At 41.7% G+C, this 18,514-nt stretch overlaps 1 protein-coding gene across 1 annotated transcript in view; it reads right to left on the bottom strand.

The window, feature by feature from the left end:
• Positions 1 to 10,483: 10,483 nt before the first annotated feature.
• Positions 10,484 to 18,514, bottom strand: part of CD38 (CD38 molecule) — a 29,447-nt gene continuing 21,416 nt past the window's right edge. Inside the window, exons 4-8 of the mRNA XM_006775828.2 lie at positions 17,153 to 17,238; positions 14,132 to 14,205; positions 12,322 to 12,414; positions 11,887 to 11,973; positions 10,484 to 11,362 (exon numbers count right to left, since the gene is read on the bottom strand). Of these exons, the coding sequence (XP_006775891.1) occupies positions 11,299 to 11,362; positions 11,887 to 11,973; positions 12,322 to 12,414; positions 14,132 to 14,205; positions 17,153 to 17,238 (404 nt within the window). The 3' untranslated portion in view covers positions 10,484 to 11,298. The remainder of the gene's footprint in view (positions 11,363 to 11,886; positions 11,974 to 12,321; positions 12,415 to 14,131; positions 14,206 to 17,152; positions 17,239 to 18,514) is intronic.

Raw genomic sequence — 18,514 nt, 5'->3', positions numbered from 1 at the left:
CCGCCCAGCCCTCAGCAGGTGGGCCAGTGTGGGCAATAGGTTTCTTCTTTTTTTCAAACTATTAGATCAGCAATGATTGCCTACAGCCCTGACTTGAGAAGAATGATAAGGACGTGCATGGACTTCATGAGAAAGTTAGGGGTTGATTAGCACTGTCCGTGATGGATACAGGATTAGTGACAAGTAGCTGTGGCTGTTTGCAATCCCAGGTTTAAATGTGCACAAGCCTGTCAGAATTGTTTTTCAGTTCCATTCCTTTTTCTTTCATTATCCCTTTTCTCCTTGGTAAGTCCCTGTCCTCTCCTTAGATAGCTTTGAGTTTCTTTAATTTTAAACTTTAACCCAGAGAGAAGACAGGCTGGTAGAGAAGTGTGGCAAAGGCTGACTTCCCACTGTGGTTTCTGTGGCAGATTGCCCGCAAAGATGATCTCTAGGTTCCCTCTTCCCATCAGGACAGGAGTCGGTTTTCCCAGCCCTGAAACCAGGGCTGGCCTTGTGACTTGGTATGACCCATAGAATGCAGCCAGTCCAATGCTCTGGGACTTCTGGGCCTGGACCTAAGAAGCCACATAGATTCTTCTTAGAGGGGGATCCAGCTGACCACGTAAAGAGGTCTAGGTGTCTGTGTGGACAGAAAAGACCACCTGGAGGAAAATCTAAATTTCAGACATTTGAGTGATTCCAAGTCGACGCCACAGGGAGAGTGAGGTCCACTCACCCTAACAGTCCTCAGACATTCAATCCGTTCCAGCTAAGGACCAAACGAGGCCATCTTGAATCTTCCAGGCCCTGCTGAGACCACATGGCGCCAATCAGAAGCTGTTCCAGTGGCCCCTGCTCAGATCCCCAGCCCACAGAATCGTGCCCAATAAAATGCTTATTTTTCTAAAGCACTAAATTTGGGAAAGAAAAATACACACAAAACACAAGGTTAGGATGAGTTAATTACCTTCCCCAACCTCACAAAAAGAGTGAAGAGCAGAGCTGAGATTAGAATACAATCCCAGGTTCTCCCAAATTGATAATAAAATTCTTATTCTTTCTCTTCATACTCCATTCTAGTTGCATATAGAACTTGAATTTCTAGATTTTATTTACAGACATATAGACTTGAAAGCACAGCCACGTTTAGTTAGTGCCACACAATTCAGCACACAATTATATACCAACTCTTACTCTGCTCCCTAATTACTTGACCAGACATATTTCAATTGATAATTTCTCAGAAGTCAGTAAAAGGAAACCTGCTTCCTGAAAGAAGTAGACAGTATATTCATTAACTTTATTATAAGTGAGCCTTACTGTTCACAATAGAGCCCATCTTTTAAAGTTTTGTGTAAACAACACTTGTGTAAGTCAAATCCTATCTGAAGCAAACGGAAGCCTCCACTGTAAGAAAATCAGCAGTGCACTTTTATAAAGCTTAAATCATTTTTAAGATTATGAATCACTTCAGAGTCATTTTCTATCCCAGAAGCTGATATTTTTATGTTATATTTTCTTAAAATTTGGCACAACTTTAAAAGATGAAATTCTATGCAGAGCGTAGAATAGTTCTTGACCCAAATTAAGTGGGGGGAGGGAGGGGGGGAGGTAACCATTACATGCATGCTATGGGTTGAACTGTGTTCCCTTCATAATGTTGAAATCAGAATCCCCAATACTTAAGAATGTGACCTTATTTGGAAACAGGGTCTTTGCAGATGTTATCAAATTAAGATGTCATTAGTGTGAGCCCTAATCCAATGTGCCTGATGGCCTTATAAGAAGAGGAAAATGCCGTGTGATGACAGAGACAGCGTTTGGAGTGCTGAAGCCAAGGAACGCCGAGGATCACAGCCATGACCAGGAGCGGGGAAAAGGCAAGGAAGGTTCTACCCAGGGTGTCAGAGGGAGCATGGCTCTGCTGACACCTTGATTTTGCACTTCCGCCTCCAGAACTGTGAGAGAACAGATTTCTGTTGTTTTCAGCCTCCCAGTTTATTGTAATTTGTTATAGGGCTCTTAAAAAAAAAATGAGCAGAAGGAAATATATTAACTGTAGCCCTTGTTTGGTGAAATTATGGATGTTATTTTTTTGTGTGCGCTTCTCTGAAGTTTCCAAATTTCCTCTATAAACATGTCTTAAGGCTTTAAGGGCCTGAGAAATAACACCCAAGTTGAGAATATTCAAAGAATTAAGGCAGATGAAGAATAAAATATCATTCTTATAATTGGTAAACACTGGGTTGCTCAAAAATCAGATTTCATCCTTTCTTAAGGCTGAGTAGCATTCCTCAGTGAGACTTCTCCTTTTGCCCAATTCTGATTCTTTTGTCTCCCTCCCAAAGTATTGATCTTATCTTACAGCACCCCAATAAACTTTCTGCTCTCAAATCATCTTCTCAAAGTCCATTTCCCAAGGAACCTAACCTACAGCACACATATGCCTTAGGTTGGTTCAAAGCAAAACATCTACCAACTTGTTTTAAGTCATGAAAGTATTTCCAAGGGCACTGTTTTGAAACAGAAAACTCATCTTGGCTTGCAATTTTGAGGTATATGTTAGCTCGATAGTTACAAAACAGTGCACATGCTATGATTGCAATTAAAAACACATTTATAAGTACATACATTTCATAATAATAAAGACTTGAGGACATAGTCAATGAACTAATACTTTGCATGTAACGACTTGCTTTCAGGCATTAAGTTCAACATTACATAAAAAATATGAAAATGGCAATTAACTGTAAGTGATGAAATTAGAAGTGGTTATATTTTCTTCTTCCTCTTATTAGCACATTTTCCAAATTTTATTTTATTAATCCTCATCCAAAAATATTTTTCCATTGATTTTTAGAGAGAGTAGAAGGTGGGAGGGAGGAGGAGAGACAGAGGGAGAGAGAAATATCAATGTGAGATAGACACATTGATTGGTTGCCTCCTGCATACTCCCCAACCAAGGCCACGGATGGAGCCTGCAACCCAGGTATGTGACTTTGACGTGAATCAAACCCAGGACCTTTCAGTTTGGGGGTTGACGCTCTATCCACTGAGCCAAACAGGCTAGGGCTGTTCTGTGATTTTATACAAAGTTATAAAAATTATTTTATCAATAAATAGATGTTTATTTTACCAAGTATTTCAAAAAACATTTGCTAAAATATTTATATAACATGTAACCTCCAATTTTTCTCTCCACTCTGCAAAGTCCGAGGCATTCAAGAATAAGATATATCAGTTCAACAGAAGTTTAAAGAGCAAGTTGTGAATTTCAAGATTTGGGATATGCAGAGTTGTTATTTAATTCTTTTGTACTGGAAAAAAAAGACAGAGCTTGAGTATTTTATGAATCATTTCATTTTGAAACTGAGAAAAGGAACTCTGAAGTACTTCTCACTGACCTCAGATAGATTACACAACAAAAGGAACTTAAAAATTTCCCAGAATTGAGTCTGACAAAATCGCCATACACATCAAGAAATGCAGAGCCTGGACTTGAGAGTTTGGGACCAAATCCTGATGTTTTATTTACTCCAATCTAGAATCTGTCATCCAAAAATTATATCCATTACTTTTTCTTTGCCACCTGTTTATTTAGAATTCATTCTTAATTGACAATATTTGGTCTTCAGTCTGGAGAGAAAAAGTCAACATATTGTCACTCTCAGGCTAAAAGGACAAATTATAGGCCAAATATTTTACAATATCATTTCTTCCCCCAAAACATATTTGTTTGGCTTTTTACTATATTGGCTCAAATAAATGTATTTAACTACCTCTCTCTGGCAAACACTTCTAACTGAACTCAAACAAGGGTACTTGAAAGTTAATTAAAATGTGGACATTTTAATGTAAACTTCTCCAGTTGCTAATAAATTTCTGCCAAGCCAACATAAAGTGTGAGATGTAAAGATAAATTGACGCCTTCCAAATTGTGAGTCTGGCCATTGTGGTTCCATGCCAAATCACAACCAGAGTGGCACTGTCTGACCTAATTGAACATGGTGTAACTAAGGAGATGGGTCCTGAGAAGCCAAGAGAGTTAACCCCTTTCAATAGTGTTTTCAACTTTCTCTGATCTTGGAACAAACAAAATCACAGCAAAGACTTCCGGGAAAATAGTGAATGTTCATCACTTTCAAAGAAATCATAGAGTAGTCATTAGAAAATTGCTTAAGTTGGGTGGCCCTTATTAGGGGAGGTGGAAATTATTACCATGAATTGCTGGAAGCTAACTGGGTATCGGATAGCATGTGGTGGGGAAGGGGAAGCACTGGGTACTTTGGTCTCTTGGATTGTGGTCAAAACCAAGGTCACCTTCCTTGATCCTAAATGGCTTTCTACATTGTTTTCTCTTTTATGGGGTTTCCTAGATTCCTCAGTCTATCCTACAAGCAGTTGCTACACTAATCTCCCTAAAACAGCATTGCTTTTCACACATGGATGATTTATAGACTCTATGGTTTAAGGAAGAGAGAGAGAGAGAAAGATCAGAATACAGCCAAGAGATTGTGTATATATACATCCTATTAGTCTGTTTCTCTGGTGAATCCTGACTAATATGACTAATACAATTGATATGATTCATGACAAGTCTCTGACATTTAACAAGTGCTCAATATATATTAGCACCATTCTCTCTTCCCTGGAGGCCACTTCATTCTACAAGTAAGAAGGTGTTGGCCCAAGAGATGTTGTCCCAGGACTTGTCCACTATCCCAATGAAACCTTGAAAAGTTCAGAGAAGATAAACCAGACAATTGCATTTGAGCACCACAATTTAAGAGATCATTTTGTTTTCTACAACTAGACTTTAAAGGGACTTCAGAGTTCATCTGATCTAAAAATCACAAGGTATTAGCTTGAGGGCCACATACTGGTATGTCATGATGTCATGTTTTTTTAATTTAATATTTGAGAAAAGTCACATAAGTCTGTATTTCTGGCTTCTCTTGAGGAGTTGCAAGATCAGATGACCTCAAGCCTACACACCTGCCTGGCAACATTGGGCTGGAGGTGAGGGGTCACTGCCACCACAGACAGGACACAGGTCATCAGGCCACTTTCCTCTTTTGTGTCACCCATGAACTCCTGTAGACATCTGAGTCTGTGCTTCTCTGTGGCACCCCGCTCCTTTAGTTTATAAAAGAAGGAAGAGATGCAGAGAGCCTAGTGTGCTTGCACAAGGTTGTGCAACTGGGATGGGCAGAGGAGGGTCTCAAACCAGGTTTCTTGCCTCCCAGGCAACTTAGAATATGCTCTATGCCAAATGGCACAAATACTTTTATTGATAAATTAAGTGATTCCAGTGGGTCTTTTTCCCTCAATAAGCTTATTTATTTCAGAAGTCAGATCTCGTTCAGCGTCACAAATGAATGAGAGTGCATTAAGATTATTGTGATTATAAGCACAATTCTGGGGTCAGACAAAACCCAGCTCTGCCATGACCTTGGGCAAGCTTCTCATTGCTTTGATAACAAGTGTACATGTCGCAGCGCACAGGCGAGGATTAAGTAAAATAGCTCATCATGTGAAGTGCTCAGAACAGTGTCTGGAATATGGCGAGCATTCAACAAAGGTTGTTAAATTATGATGTCAGAGGAATTAAAATAAGTACAGCAAAATAGCAATGTAGCTAAAGATTTTGCGCCTGCAAATATGTATGCGTTCATAGCGATCCCACCAATTCAAAGCCAACACCACAGTGTTTTTCTCACGGCCTCCCATTTTGTATACGTGTTCTGTGTACTCATTTGGTCTAACCTACAAAACATGAAAAATGTTAATACCTATTGTTAATTAAAGTTCAAGATTTATTTGTGATGGTTTTCGCCCTTAATGTTGCACAGTGGGTATTATGTTCACATAAGACTTGAATTAATTCCCTGTGTCTGGATGGTTGAGTTATCAATATGACATATGGTTAGGTTAATTTTCTGCTGTTTGTATTGATTTTAGGATCTGCTTAATTTCAATCTTTCTGAGTTAGTTTTGTTTTTTAATCTGTTATACTCAAGTTTCAAACAATAAGCACTATGTATTGTAATTAAGTACTGAAAATAACAGAGGGCCTGTCTTCTAAAACATCAGTTCTCAACCTGTGGGTCACGACCCCTTTGGGGTCGAATGACCCTTTCACAGGGGTCGCCTAAGACCATCGGAAAACACATATGTAATTACATATTGTTTTTGTGATTAATCACTATGCTTTAATTATGTTCAATTTGTAACAATGAAAATACATCCTGCATATCAGATATTTACATTATGATTCATAACAGTAGCAAAGTTACAGTTATGAAGTAGCAATGAAAATAATCTTATGGTTGGGGGTCACCACAACATGAGGAACTACATGTATTAAAGGGTTGCAGCATTAGGAAGGTTGAGAACCACTGTTCTAAAAGCTTAGAGATGAAGAAGAAGGAGACCATTACTATAAACTGTGTCTTGGAGGTGGGGACCAGGAACTAACAAAGTTCCTGCCCTCTTACAGCTTGCATTCCAGTAAGGGACACAGAAAATAAATTAGTGGGTACTGAAATTCTGTGTTCCACTGCGCTAAGTGCAATGAGAGGTAGCTGAGTAGACTGAGGAGTGGGGTTTGTACAGCCAGACTCCATCAACATTCACTCTGGGACATTGGTCAAGCAACACACTTTTCTGTCCCTCATCTATGAAATGCAAATAAAAATAATGCCTACCTCATATGGATTTTTTTGAGAAGTAAGCAAGATATTTTTAAAATACTCAGGATCGTATCTAGCACACAGGAAGTACCATGAAAGTTTTAAATTAATTAATAGGAGAAAATTAATGCAGAGAAGGGGCAGAAGGCTGTAAGAAGAATGGAGGGGTACAACATATATGGGGTGGTCAAGGAGGGCTTCACAGAAGAGGAGTAGTGGAGATGACTGACTCTTGCTTAGTATTTATTATTTTCTTGTTCTTCTTGTTAAATAAACAGAAGTCATCAACTCCCATTTTAAACTAGAAACCTGGTTTCCCGTCCACAGAATACATTCTCAGCTCTACAATGGGGTATGGCCAATGGGATATGAGTGTGCATGATTCATGAAATTTCCTGTTATTCTTAATGACAGAGATGCTGCCCCAATTTTCCTTCCCTTTGCTAAACAACAGTCTAGAGATGCTACACCGTCTGTATTGTCAAATCCACTCAGGGGGTGAGAAGAATGGGCTATTGTACCTGTGTCAGTATCTACCTCCCTCTGCTGGCAGTTCTTATATTTGTTTACATACTGGCTAGTCTTTGCTAGGTAGTGTTCTGGTATTTTACTGACCTTGAATATTTGCTATAGGTTTCCTTTACATACTCAGTTTTTATAAGGGCATTATAAGTAGAGCCAGGTTTATGAAATTCTATTTTTTGCCTCAAATTACAAGATGATAATTGAAAAAACTAATGTCATTGTCATCTTCACCACCACATCAATAATTCACCTTTGTCTCATGCTTTTCCTAACATTTTCCCCCTGCATTTTCTCATTGGATCTCATATCATCTCAGTTGAGGTAAGTAAAATGTCATTCCCATTTTATGCAAGAGAAAACTGAGGCTCAGAAAGGTGATGTGACTTGCTCACTGTAGGACTCAGGTAGAATGTTTTGCCATGAATCCTATCTTTTTTGTCACTTAGGAATATGCTCCACGTGACTAAGAACCTTGGATAACATGAAAAACAAGCTAGAGACCACCGTGACACTTTATATCCTAGGTAATGTTTTTCTAACCTTCCCTAATAATAAGGACTAATGCCTTCTCACCCCACACCAGTCCCTGCACTGAACACAGTAAGTACACCAGGCCATTTAGTACCCCAACATCTTTAGGATGTAGCTGTCAGTACCAACCCCATTTTACACGTGTGTTCTCTGAGTACTAGACAGGAAATGACTTGCCTATAGTCCCTGAAAACTTCAGCATAGGCCAGAGCTGTGATTTGAACCTAATTCTAGAGTACACATCATTTTCTACTCCCACTTCCACACAGCTTCCTCTTTCTGCCTGGACATCTGGGCCTACATCCACCATGACCTCTACAGAGCATGACTCGGCACTTCTCTCTCTTTCTTCCCTTCAAGCAGGGTGTTATACAATCTCCTTCCATAAGTAAGTCTTCAATTTTTAGAACTTCAAATCCAAGTGAACATGACCTTTGGAAGCTTGCATTGACGCATAGGACTTCGTTTTTAGTGCCTACACTGTGTTCTGGCATGGAGTGTTATAGCTGTCAGGTTGGCAGGTATGTGGGTAGGTACTGTCTTCTCTTTACAGGTGAGGATTTCGAAGCTCACATAACTTCTGGATGGGAAAATTTCCCTTGACTAAGCATCAGAAGACTGATGTGTCCTTAAATTTTATGTCCTCAAAGACTCTTAAAGCACCCAAGTTCCAAAGCTGCTGAATATAAAAGATATAAACACACTTTACCTGGTTCTGAAGTTTCATATTCAAGTTCACATTTCTGATTCAAAACATACAGGTGTGTACACAATGTTGTGACATCTCATGAATTTAATGTCTTACTTGAGTTAAATTAAAAGGAAACATCATGTTAACTTACATTTCAAACACTTTATAATAATCTATGCAATTTCCACTTAATTCTACCAACCCTTTTTCTTTCCATACACAATTTATTCAGATAAAATGTATTTCCATCACATGTTGTTAAAACTACACATTGACCTTTCTCTTCAATTCAAAGATCAGACTCTATCCAGGAAAAGGACCAACTAATATTGGTGACTGAATGAACAATCGGTAAGTCATAGTGAGGCTGAAGCAGCCAGCAAAGCCAAGTCCAGAGGAGGGAGCTGAGATGCAGAGGCAAGAATGAAACAGGGTGTCATGGAAACACATGCCTGGGGTGAAGGATAAAGCAATGAAGAAAACAGGTCAAGTCTACCCAGCATGGAACTGAGATTCTGGGTGACCCTGACTCAGGATGGGGAAGGGACAAAGAATTCTTCTCTATGACCAGTCAGATTTGCCATCCACAAGCTCTGGCTTCATCTTGAGGTCTCAGGCTACTACTAGAGTTGCATTATTGTTCAGCAAAGGGAAGGGAAAGGGGGAAATCAGGGTAGTATCTCTGTCTTTAAAAATAACCAGGCAATTGTATGAATCATGCATACTCACATCCCATTGGCCAGACCCTACTATAGGGCTGCGAATGTATTCTGTGGGCTGGAAACCAGGTTTCTAGTTTACAATGGTGAGTTGATGATTACTGTTTATTTAACAAGAAGAACAAGAAAATAATAAATACTAAGCAAGAACCTGTCATCTCCACCACTCCTGTTTGTGAGGTCTTAAGCTTTGTGATGTGAAAGAGAGACATCGAGTGAGGAAAATCTTGACTCTAAAGATACTGCCAACCACTCAGCACCCACCCTCTAAGACTCCCAGGAGAGAGATTCCGCTTCTTCACTTGCCAAGAGAAGAGGTTGAGTTACTGCTCTGTAGCAATAACGTTCTATAATTCTTTCATGATTCTGTAATAAATTATTACAGAAATGTCTATTTTGTTAATTAACAAGAAAGTATTTGACATATTAATTGTCATGGATGACACTTAAAAAACAACACATTTTTAAAGCAATCCAGTCTGACAGCACTGACCCAATGACTCCTCCCATGTTCTAGAAGCTGAAAGCAGGAAGGACACCCATGGCCACTTCCTCCTGCCTCACTGGTCCAAGCAATCTGTGCTTGGAGAAGCTCTGAGTTCTATGGGCCAAAGTCATTAATGCTGAGCAACCAAGAGTGATCTGAGACTTAGTGGCCCCAAAGGGGCCTCTCTTCCTCCAGCAGTCAACTTGGATCTGATTATTCTGCCACTTCAGGGAAATTCTCTGGAAGGCAACTCTGTGGAAACTGAACTGATTATTAAGTAGTATTCACAAAGGGAGATTTGTTCTTGTAACGAAGACTTGGGTTAGCTACCCCATTCCTTCTCAGTCTCACTCTTCCCCAATGTTCTTTCAGTGCACTGATTACACTGGAGAGAAGTGGTACTTCCAACACATTGTGTCTTCTGATTTCATTCTACTAAGGGATATGCATACCTTTACTGTCACCAGAGTGGTGGGCCCTGGTCATCAAGCAGGGCTTGGATCGGCAATGCCAGGGGAAGTTGTTGAACTCATGGTGGCTACAGAATAACAATTACAAACATTAAATCCTTAGATTTGGTGGCAAGGGGTGGGGTGAGGGGAATCACCTCTTAATACCATTGTCAATGTTAATCTTGAGATGGGAGCCAGCTCTTAGTTAAAGATTTCAGGAGGATACCTTATTCAGTCCCATCAGGTGGGCAAGTTCTAACCATCCAAGATTATTCAAGCCTTGTGTGAGAGTGTGTCTGACCCTGCTGATTGTCAAGAGGGCAAAATCTTCCCATCTCCATTACTCCCAGGGCCTCAGCTTCTAAACAAGTAGGCTAGTCAAGGAATTTCCACAGGAATAAAAACAGGTTTCAACATTTTTTTTAAATTAAAAAACTAACTTTAACAGAGCTCTTCTTAATATCAAATGCAATTCTAAGATTTATACTTCTAGCATCTTGCTCAAATGCTCAAGACAATCCAGAGGTCAGTACTGTCATCACCACCATTTCATAGGTAGAAAAACTGAGCTCTGAACTCTGTTCTAAGCACTTTCCATGTTCCAGGTCCTGTGTGGCAGGTGGATCTGTGCAGCCATGAACCTGAGGCTGGAGAGTCTGAGGCAGGGGCCATACTTCATGTCCCATCACCATGAACCATCTACTCTGGTTACTGCTATTCCCAGAAGTAGCAGTGGCCACATCTCACAGTGGCAAAGTGACAGCCAAGTGTCCTCAGGAAAAGAACGACTTCTGTGCCTGACCAGCCTGTGGGGTAATTTTGAGTGTTCTTCTTGACTAAGAGGTTTCCAAACTGTTATTGCCCTCCTGGAGAACCTGGAAGCTCCTGATAGTCTTTGGGAAATGTTATTTCCAGACAGAGTCGTATTCCGTCCAACATATAAGCAACATAAAAGCATCATATGAAAATTAAAATCACAAAAATTTCATTCTAATTTTATATAATAATTAATCTTTTCTTGAATGTTAAGAGATCAAAATAAAAACTATGCCAATAACAAGCTATTTTAAGACTTTGGGGGGAAAGGCTTCCATCTCTGGTATGACATGATGACAGAAGATCCTCCAAATCCTCAGCTTTCCATCAGCGTGTCTCCTGAGTCACACACAGCCATGTACACCACAAGGGCTCAAAGATTGAAAAGCACTGTGCCGATGGTTCATATTATAGAACTGCAAGACGAATGGTCAGGATTTTTCACACACTGAAGAAACTTGATAGGCCTGTGACAATAAAGCAAAAAAAGAAATCTAGAGGCAAAACAATACATCTACCATTCAATTCATCAAGGAAAGAAGTCCCTTTGTTAGCAACAAAGGTATGTGTTGATCACTGAGCATCCACACAAGTTCCTCTCCTCTAGCAACAACATGGAGAAAGCTCATGTTCAGGAGTGAGTGACTTAAAGTGGGGCCCAGTTTAGTTTCATTTCACTTGTTAAATCATAAAAATAAATACTGAGAAGGGATGTTTGATGATGATATGTGGAGGTGAAAATGAATGTTTGGCTCTGGCATGGCACAGACAAGGGCCATGAATGTCAGCTGATGATCAAGAAACAGCAAAAGCAGCAGCCTGTTTTCTTCAGAAGGTCACTAGCTGGGGACACCTAAGGGCTAGGCTGGGGATGGAGAGAGAAGGAAGAGATATCACCATCGGTCACCATCCCAGATTACCATCAAGACCTGAGGGAAGATGCCTATAAATGGCAAGATGGCTATTTCTTCTTCAAGAACAAATCAATTACCTGTAGTCATCCTGGCAGGTAAATGAAATATTCCTCTTGCTTAAAATAAATTTCAAATCATTTATGATAGGACTCGAGCATGAGTGACTGGGAAAGAAAGAAGAAAATGTTAAAATTACAAGATCTCGCAAACATCTCCTGAGTCATTTTCTTCTAGGTAGCAGGCCTTGCACAAAGCTCTGGGATAAAGAGGTGAAGCAGAGGTCAACTCTGAGAGTTCACAGGTCAGCAGGGGAGCCTAAGGTGCAAACTAGGTAGAAACCTATTATGGAGATAAAATTGAGAGGTTGTTGGGATGGGCTGAATGTAGAATAAGGCCCCATTCATTTCCTGAGCTAGTCTTTCCTTAATGCATTCTTGAGACTGTGGATTGTTTTGCTGATCGATTCCTAAAGTAAACCTGAGACTATATGGGTACAAAGTAGTAACATATACCTGTGAACTCCTCCAATGTCATGCATCATCCAGGCTTGTAGTCTAGAAACTTTCCCTGGATGCAAATTATGGATTTCCACGCGTCCAAAAGTGCTAAGATAGAAGAGACAAAGAACATTGTTGACCCCAAACTGAATACTTCTGGCACCCCTTGCCCCTGTGAAAAGCCAGCAGGTAGGGTGCCATTGGTTAGAACACACTCTCTGGGACTGATGCCACCTTTACTCTTTCAGCATGACCCCCAGTGGATAAGATTATCAAAATGAGATTCCTTATCTGGACATTGATGTTGATTTTCTAAGTACTTGCTTTCCCAAGACTGGACCTTAAACCAACACAATGACATCACCTGGGAGCTAGTTAAAATGGCAGAACCGCAGACCACCACCCCTTGCTGGACCAGAATCTTCAGTTGGGCAATCCCCAGGCAATCCAAATGCTCAGGTAAGTTGGAGCACACCTTTGAAAGACACTGACATCCTAGTTGATTTGGCTTAGAGAATAGAGTGTTGGCCTGCAGACTGAAGGGTCCTGTATTTGATTCCAGTCAAGGGCACATGCCCAGGTTGCATGCAAAAGGCAGCTGATCAATGATTCTCTCTCATCATTGATGTTTCTATCTCTCTCTCCCTCTCCCTTCCTCTCTGAGATAAATAAAAATACATTGACAAAAAAAGAAAGAAAGACCCTGATGTCCTGCTCTAACACCACTTCTAAACCCCTCCCCATTAGTCTCTGACACCTGCCACTCCCATTGAATGTACTTAGGTCCCTTATACCAGATTATAAAATTTTGGAATGTTAGCACTTTCATCCAAAAGCCCACAAGGTTGAGGTCAAAAGCAGAAGACAAAAGGACAAATCTTCTTCATAGAATTAAATGTTCAAACAGGAGAGAAGGGAACTTAATTTGGGGCCCCTAGAGTGGTCCCTCTTCTCAATCCAGCCTTATCCCAAGAAAGATTGGAGAATCAAGACTGAAAAGGTAATCCAAGTGGTGAAAACTGTAAGTATGGAAGGCAGCAGAGGAGAAAGGCATTGGCATGTCAATGGTGTGAATTAAATGAGAGAATAATGGCTGATACTCATTGTGCACCTTCTCTCTGTCAGCACAGAGCTCATCATTTTTCACACACTGTCTCCGTTCATCTTCCTAGCACCACCACCTCTGCAGGTACACACTACAGGGGCTCAAAGACATTAAGTGCCTGCATAAAATCCCCTATGTAATACGTGATGGCCTCTTGGAGTCCCGCCTTTAACTGAAGTGCTGACAACAAGGAGATAGTGAAGGGCAAGAGCACAGCACAGCTCCTGATGTTCCCAATAGTTGTGGTGCTGGACTGGTACTGGACATGTTCCTGGAGGAAACAGGGGTAAGGACAGATTGTCGTGGCTGGTGAGGATTCAAATAGGCAGAAGGACCGAGGGGGCAGGTCAGGTGGGGGAACAGCGTGAACAAAGGCAGGAAATGGGCAGCATGGAATGTAATGGAGGAGAGAGCTGAGAACATTCCACCAGACTTCAAAAAGCCAAGAGGAGGAGCTGGACACAGATAAAGGACAAAAAACTTTTACTTAGAAAGAAAAATCTCTCCATAGAATACAAAATTTTTACATTTTTTTGGCCCAAAACTTCAGGACTAACCTTAAACTGGAAAAGTATATTTTTCTATAGACAAACTATCTAATAGGAGGCTGTGCTAACCCTTGCAAACAGAAAGCAAAGAAATAAGTACCTGCTTTCCCCCCCATCACCATTTATCCTCCCTACACCCTCTCCCAGCTCCATCACCCTCCTCCCCCAGTACCTGTTTTTATCAAAGGTGTTACTGATGGACCCATTGAGCACCACCTGCACCACACCACAGGCATTTTCTGCAAACTTAAAGAGAAAAAGAAAACCCACAGTTCCTCAGCATGTAAACGTAATAAGCAAGCCCCAGCAGTTGCACCCAAAACAGCTCTCAGCACTGGTGGTTAAGGGGGAGAAGGTACCCTGGATGTCTCCAGCTCAGCATTCCCAGGTCTATGTACTTTCAGCCCAATGACTGGAGGCTTATGCTACACGGAAGAGTTCTGGAAGCAGTTGCTCTCATCTGTGTTTGCACAATGAAGTTCAACACCATTGTTACTAAATATGTAGGTGGCTCAGAGGTTCAGCTGAGTAAGAGGAACATTGCTGGAGGAGGAAGAGAAAAGAGCTTTCTTGGTGCCATAAACTGTAGACATTGTGCATTTCACTTAGGGAGCAGGGTGGCCGATCCAGGGGTAAGGGGAATGGGGACACCAAGAAAGGCGACACTGAGGCCCGCACAGGCACAAAGAGAAATGCGGAATGTATGAATGAATGAATGAATGAATATTATTAAGCAAAGAGTTTTGTTTCCTCATGCAACATTCAGCTGGACTCCTTGCTAGGAACTGGAGGAAACAATATGAACGAAACAAAGCAATCTATGTGTTTCCTCCAGGAAGCCCATCCCCTGGGACTGGCTCATGGTGAGGATGAGCTTCCTGTAGGCTTGGCCACTGCTACTGAGAGCTCTTAGAGAGCTGTGAGCCTGGCTGGCTGCTTGCTGCTCAGCCCGGGAGCCTCGGAGCACTGTGGAAATATGTAGGGAGGAAAAGAGGAAGGGAGAAGTCCAAACATGTAGGAGTGTGGTGGAAGGAGCCAATGGGGGGGTGAGGGGAGAGAGACATCTGTAATACTTTCAACAATAAAGATAATATTTTTTTTAAAAGTCCAGCACTCTGTGATGGAGATTAGGAAAGAAATAGAAAAAACAAAAACAAAACAACATAGGGTGACAAAAGCTGAAGGATGAATAGGGTTTCCTCTGGCAAACACTGAGGCAGCTGCGAACAGAAAGGCCGAGGGACTTGGGGGAACAGTGGTGTTTTGGGGGCAACTTCAGTGGATTTTGAAGTTGGATAGATAAGTTCCTTTATGGAAGGCTTTGCCAAGAAATCTGGCCTTTCATCTACTGGTAATAAAATACCATGAAGCAATTTGAAGTGGAACTGTGAAAACCCACTGTGGCTTTCATCTTCCTGTTGGGGGTGATGAGCAGAAGACAGAGGCCCAATTAATGTCAATCACAAGCGCTAACTCGACTGAGTGCTCACAGGGTTGATGCCAAACACTGACCTGCAATGCTATGGAATCCTCAGAGCCCTGGGAAGGAAGTGTTGAGTCCATTTACCCTAAGGTTACTTGGAAGCGAGAAAGTGGAATGGGGATTCAAACCCAAGAGGCACTGCCTCTTTTGTCAGAAAAAGAAAGGATCTACTCTAATAAAAGAGGGCTATGTACCTACATCTGTGAGCAAGCATTTGGCCAAGATAAAGGCTCAGTCCCAGGGTAGCTCACAATGCTAGGGTGCACCTCAATCCCCTTCACCACTCTGCTCCTAGCTCCAAGGGCACTAGGGGAACACAAGCAGGCGCTTGCCACATACAACATGTGACTTGACTTTAACAGTTTTTAGCAGCAGCACTGCCCCAAAACATGTCATAGAATGATAAAATAGACACTTTTCTCGGGAAAAGCAAGAAACTTACCCCCCGCAAGAAAAACAACAAAACCTATACAGTGCCTCTGATTTTTCACAGCACACAGTAGTTACTTGACAAATATGCATTAAAGGAATGCATTCTTAGTGAAAAGGATAGTAGCATCTTGTTTAAACATTGCAGTAACCCTATGGGGCAGGCATCAGTTTTATCTCCATTTCACAAATGAGGAATCTGAAGGTCAAACAGATGGTTAAAGGACCTGTGCACATTGACGTGGCCTCCTGACTTCAAATCCCAGGTTATCTCCTTGTCTCTACCAGGGTTTACCTGCATCTCCTTACCAGCCCATTGGCCTTGGATGAGACCCTAACCTCTGAGTCTCCATCTCCTCACCTGTAACCTTCCCTCAGCACCTACTGTGGGGACTAAATGGGATGACATAGGCAAGGCACCTGGCTCAGGACTTGTCATAAATATGCAATTAACAAGTGTGAGTTTCCACTGCCCCAGCTCCTCGGTGTCTGAATTTAATTTTGGAGAATTGTAGGTAGTGTAGTTGTACTTTCTCCCTCTTTTTCTTTCCCTTACTTCTTCCTTCTTTTCTTTTCCATTTTTTCCGAGTCCGCTTGCATGCAAAGGAGTGACTTATAAGAAAAAGAAATAGCCACAAAGGTAGCTTCGGGTGAAGTCAGAAATAGGGAGAAAGTGGCAGGGAAGACGGTGAGTATTTCCCAGCCGGATTCTGGATCTGGAGTTAGACAATTTGCGATTAACTCACAGACCTGCCACTGCCTGTGGACATGTAGCAGATTGCTTTCTTGCCCGCAGCACTATTTGCTCATCTGTAAAATGGTGTGATACTCATGGTACCTACTTCAGAGGGTACTTGTGAGGATGAAAGGTTGTAATCCATGTGAAGCCCAGGACTGTGCCTGGCACACAGGAAGTTCTGAAGGTGCCAATTGCTAAGACTGGTCCAGGAATCTAGGATTGGCCAAGACCTGGGCCAGAGGATTAAACCAAGCAGGAGATTCCTGGCAGCCAAAGCCAAAGAAAAAATGGATAAGACCAGGGATTCTCCTACCGGAGCCCATGGGCCCTCCCTCCTCCCCCGATGCATATCCTAAAATTGTGTGAAAAATCTTCTAGAATGTACTCAGAGACATTTTCCTCAAGAAAGAATCCTAAACTTCTGTTCCTAAAAAGATGTGTGATCCAAAGAGAATCCAAATGAACCACTGGCTAGATGGCCTCTCCATTCCGTGGTCTCCCAGTGGTCTCCCAAATTCTCGAAGTTCACGCCTGGTACTCACCCTTTTGGACACCGTGTCCCAGAACACAGACATGGGGTTGTTTATGCAGTCTTTCCTCCAGTGCGGGCAGGAGTGATAGTTCATTTCTAAAAGACATAGTTTGTAGACAATAATTAAAGTGGAAAGTCACAGGTGTAATTAAACTCCGTTCTTCCCTGGCTGTTCAGTCAAAGAAGAGCCATTATCCAATGGCATTGCTGCCAAGATGGAGGATGGAGAATGGACACATCTCAACCCAATTTAACTAAGTGCCCCTGACTCCCATCCAAGTCCTTATCTTACCCTCCAAACCCCAGACAGGAACACAGTGACCAGCTTTGAGTCATCGTTCTGGGAAATTGAGAAAGCTCATCTGACAGAGACAAGCCCTCAACATCGTCCCAGAGTGCAGAGGAATCGGACATGAAGCTGGGCCTCAGCCATTCTCCCCAACCACTCCTCTGCTTCCTGCCAATGCTCTCCTGTCCACAGCTTTCCTCTCCTCCTCCCTAGACCCACACCTTAGGGTCAGATGGCCTCAGAGTCTTTCTACACTCTCACCATCGAGGCAGGCTCAGGCTACCCAGCCAATGAGGCTCAGTGGTTGAGCATCGACCCATGAACTAAAAGGTCACTTGTTCAATTCCTGGACAGGGAACATGCCTGGATTGTGGGCTCAATGCCCAGTAGGAGGCGTGCAGAAGGCAGCCAACTGATGATTCTCTCTCAACAATGTTTCTATTTACTTCTCTAAAAATCAATAAAACATATTTTTTAAAACAAAGACAGGCTCAAGCCTCTATGAGGTACAATAGACTCAGAGCATGAACACAGTTTCTATGTCACTTCTCTGAGGATATCTGCCTTCGTACACAACATTTCCTAGTTATTTTTGACATATAATTGACAAGTATGATAGTAAGATTTTAAAGTGTACAATGCGGTGATTTGATATACATATGTACATTGTGAAAGGATTTCCCCACTTGGAGTTAACTAACACATCCATCAGCCCACACATTTATCTATGCGAGTATCTGTGAGAGAACAGGTAGGTTCTTCTCTCAGAAAATTTCAGTTATGCTTCTACAGTATTATCCACAATCATCACCATGCTGCACACTAGGTCTTGGATCGTCCTCATCTCATAAGTGGAAGTTTTCACCGTTTTCCCGGCCTGTCCATATTTCCCCACCCCCTGCCCCTGGCAACCACTTTTCTATTCTGTTTTTATGAATTCAATTTTTTTTAATTCCACATATAAACAACACCATGCAGTATTTGACTTTCTCTGACTGGCTTATTTCATGTAGCAGAATGCCCTCCAGACTCATTCATGCTGTTGAAAATGACTTTATTCTAAGGTTGAATAAAGTTTCACTA

The sequence above is a fragment of the Myotis davidii genome, unplaced genomic scaffold (assembly GCF_000327345.1).
Source record: "Myotis davidii unplaced genomic scaffold, ASM32734v1 scaffold204, whole genome shotgun sequence".
Lineage (NCBI taxonomy): Eukaryota > Metazoa > Chordata > Mammalia > Chiroptera > Vespertilionidae > Myotis > Myotis davidii.
Note: the sequence above shows the minus strand (reverse complement) of the source record. Positions and strands in the feature narration are given on the sequence as shown.